Here is a 2,670-nt window from a genome sequence, read left to right on the forward strand (position 1 = left end):
GAACAAGCTGAGGATTCAATTGTTCGAAAGATGTTTGAATACACTGGAACCCTGATGGCTGCAAGGCAAATGCAAGAAAATTACAGAACTGTAGTAACAATGCTGTGTATCGTACAGATTCGCAAACTAGACCAACCTGAGATAATGGGCAAGGTCTTGGTATGGGGAGGTATGCTATGTAGGGACCTCAACCTACGTAGCAAGTGGGACCTCTGTGAACAGAACAAGGTACCACTATTTAGACCAGGGGTCCTCAAACTTTTTAAACAGGGGGCCATGTTAACGGTCCCTCAGACCGTTGGAGGGCCGGACTATAGTTAAAAAAAAAAAATATGAACAAATACCTATGCACACTGCATATATCTTATTTTGAAGTGAAGAAACAAAACGGGAATAAATACAATAAATACAATATTTAAAATGAAGAACAAGTAAAGTTAAATCAACAAACTTACCAGTATTTCAATGGGAACTATGGGCCTGCTTTTGGCTAACGAGATGGTCAATGTCCGGTTCCATATTTGTCACTGCTAGTCGTAACAAGTGATGCAAGTGTTCATCCGTTAGTCTAGATCTGGTTGGAGATTTCAGATGTTTCATTCTGGAAAAAGTCTGTTCACAGACATAAGTGCTGCCACAGATGGTTGCCATTTTGAGTGCATGGTTCCTGAGATGAGGATATGTCTCGGAAGGGAGAGATGCATAGAAACTATGAAGGCTGCTTGACTTGAATGCGTCTTTCAGAGAGTCACAATTCTGCAGTTCAGCCAGTTGTAAATTGTATCCACATTTTCAATGTCAATAGAAAATGGGTTACGGAAAAGCTGTATGTCCTGTTCATGGAGATGAAGCTCTTTAAATCTAAATTGGAACTCCTTTTGCAATTTTTCTAGTGAATCCACACATGTTTTGTTTGGGAATGCAACCAATGGTTTTTCCGCTAACAGATTTTGAATTGTGGGTAGATGGCAGAAGTTTTCCTCCTTCACTTGTTTGATGAGGAGGCCTAATTTTACTTCAAATGCTTTGACATGTGATTGCATATCACAGATGAGCTTCCCTTTTCCTTGAAGTTGCACATTGAAACTGTTGAGTAGCTCTGTTACATCTGTTAGAAAGGCAAGGTGCCATTTCCATTCTGCATCATTGAGCTCTGGTACTTCTTTGTTTTTTGAAAGAAGAAAAGATGTAATCTGTGGAAGTAAGTCATAGAAACGTTTCAAAACTCTCCCTCGACTCAGCCAACGGACTTCTGTGTGGTACAGAACATCTCCATAGTCAGCATTTAGCTCAGACAGAAATTCCTGAAATTGTCTGTGCTTTAGTGCATGAGCTCTAATGAAGTTAACACAAGATACCACAATTGTCATAACAGAGTCAAACTTCAGTGATTTACTACACAGCGCTTGTTGGTGGATGAGGCAGTGTATGGCTATTGGATGAGAATAATTATGTTTGTCCATCTCTTGGTTAATGCAAGCAATTACTCCTTTCTTAGACCCCACCATGCTAGGAGCACCATCAGTTGTCACACTGGCTAGTTTAGCCCAGTCCAGCTCCAAACCATTCAAAGTTTGGCAAACCTTTTCATAGATATCCTCTCCTGTAGTTGTTCCTTTGATGCTTTGCAGTGCAGCAAGCTCTTCTGTGACTTTGAAATTGTCATTCGTCCCACGAATAAAAATTAAAAGTTGTGCAGAATCACGAACATCATTGCTTTCGTCAAGTGCCAAGGAAAAATAGGAACGTTTTTTTGTCAGGTTTTGCAAATGCTGATACAGATTGTCTCCCATTTCTTCAATCCTCCGTGTAAGTGTAGGTCCTGAAAGACTCACTGTACTAAATAAATCGGCCTTCTCTGGACACATCTCTTTGGCAACAGAAAGAAGGCATTCTTTAACAAATTCTCCCTCCACGAATGGTCTGCCAGTGCGCGCTGTTAGCTTGGCAACTTGAAAACGTGCTCTCAGTGATGAAATATTTAGCTGCTTCTGCTTCACAAAAGTATTTTGCTGAGCTGTCAATGTATTTTTCAGTTTTAATATTTTATCTTTTCTCACTTCTCCGACCAAACAATTATATTTATCTTTATGTTGAGTTTCATAGTGTCGACGCAAATTGTATTCTTTGAACACAGACACTATATTCTGGCATATCAGACACACAGCTCTTTCCTTGTACTGTATGAAAAAGTAATCATAAGTCCCCTGTTCTTTGAATATCCTACACTCCGAGTCAATTTTTCTCTTTCTTGACATCATTGTTTCCTAGGGATTCCAAATTGCTATTAGTAAAATACCAATAAAAACAATGTACCAGCAACATTCCCCCACATTAGGTGCAATATAGTCCCCCACATTAGGCTGGCAGTATAGTTCCCCCACATTAGGCTGGCAGTATAGTCCCCCACATTAGGTTGGCAGTATAGTTCCCCCCACATTAGGCTGGCAGTATGTTCCCCCACATTACGTTGACAGTATAGTTCCCCCCACATTACATTGACAGTATAGTTCCCCCCACATTGCGGTGCTTATGTACCGGGCATGGTATCGGGGACTCTAAACGAGTCCCCGATACCATAAAAATGCCTGGTATCAGTCCCGATACTGGTATCGGGACATCCCTTCTGACCACCGCTCCGGCCATAGCAGGACCGGTGGTCAGAACACC

The 2,670-nt window shown here is 41.1% G+C and overlaps 1 protein-coding gene across 1 annotated transcript; it reads right to left on the minus strand.

The window, feature by feature from the left end:
- Nucleotides 1-740: 740 nt before the first annotated feature.
- On the minus strand, nucleotides 741-2,261 carry LOC138505052 (general transcription factor II-I repeat domain-containing protein 2-like). Its single transcript, XM_069625379.1, has one exon. It carries the CDS (start codon nucleotides 2,259-2,261, stop codon nucleotides 741-743), a length of 1,521 nt encoding a protein of 506 aa, XP_069481480.1.
- Nucleotides 2,262-2,670: the final 409 nt, after the last annotated feature.

The sequence above is a fragment of the Ambystoma mexicanum genome, chromosome 11, assembly GCF_040938575.1.
Source record: "Ambystoma mexicanum isolate Mex_15411 chromosome 11, UKY_AmexF1_1, whole genome shotgun sequence".
NCBI lineage: Eukaryota > Metazoa > Chordata > Amphibia > Caudata > Ambystomatidae > Ambystoma > Ambystoma mexicanum.

What these genes read in the sequence shown, in the direction of transcription:
- LOC138505052 (XM_069625379.1), bottom strand. Translation starts at nt 2,261, where the DNA reads ATGATGTCAAGAAAGAGAAAAATTGACTCGGAGTGTAGGATATTCAAA.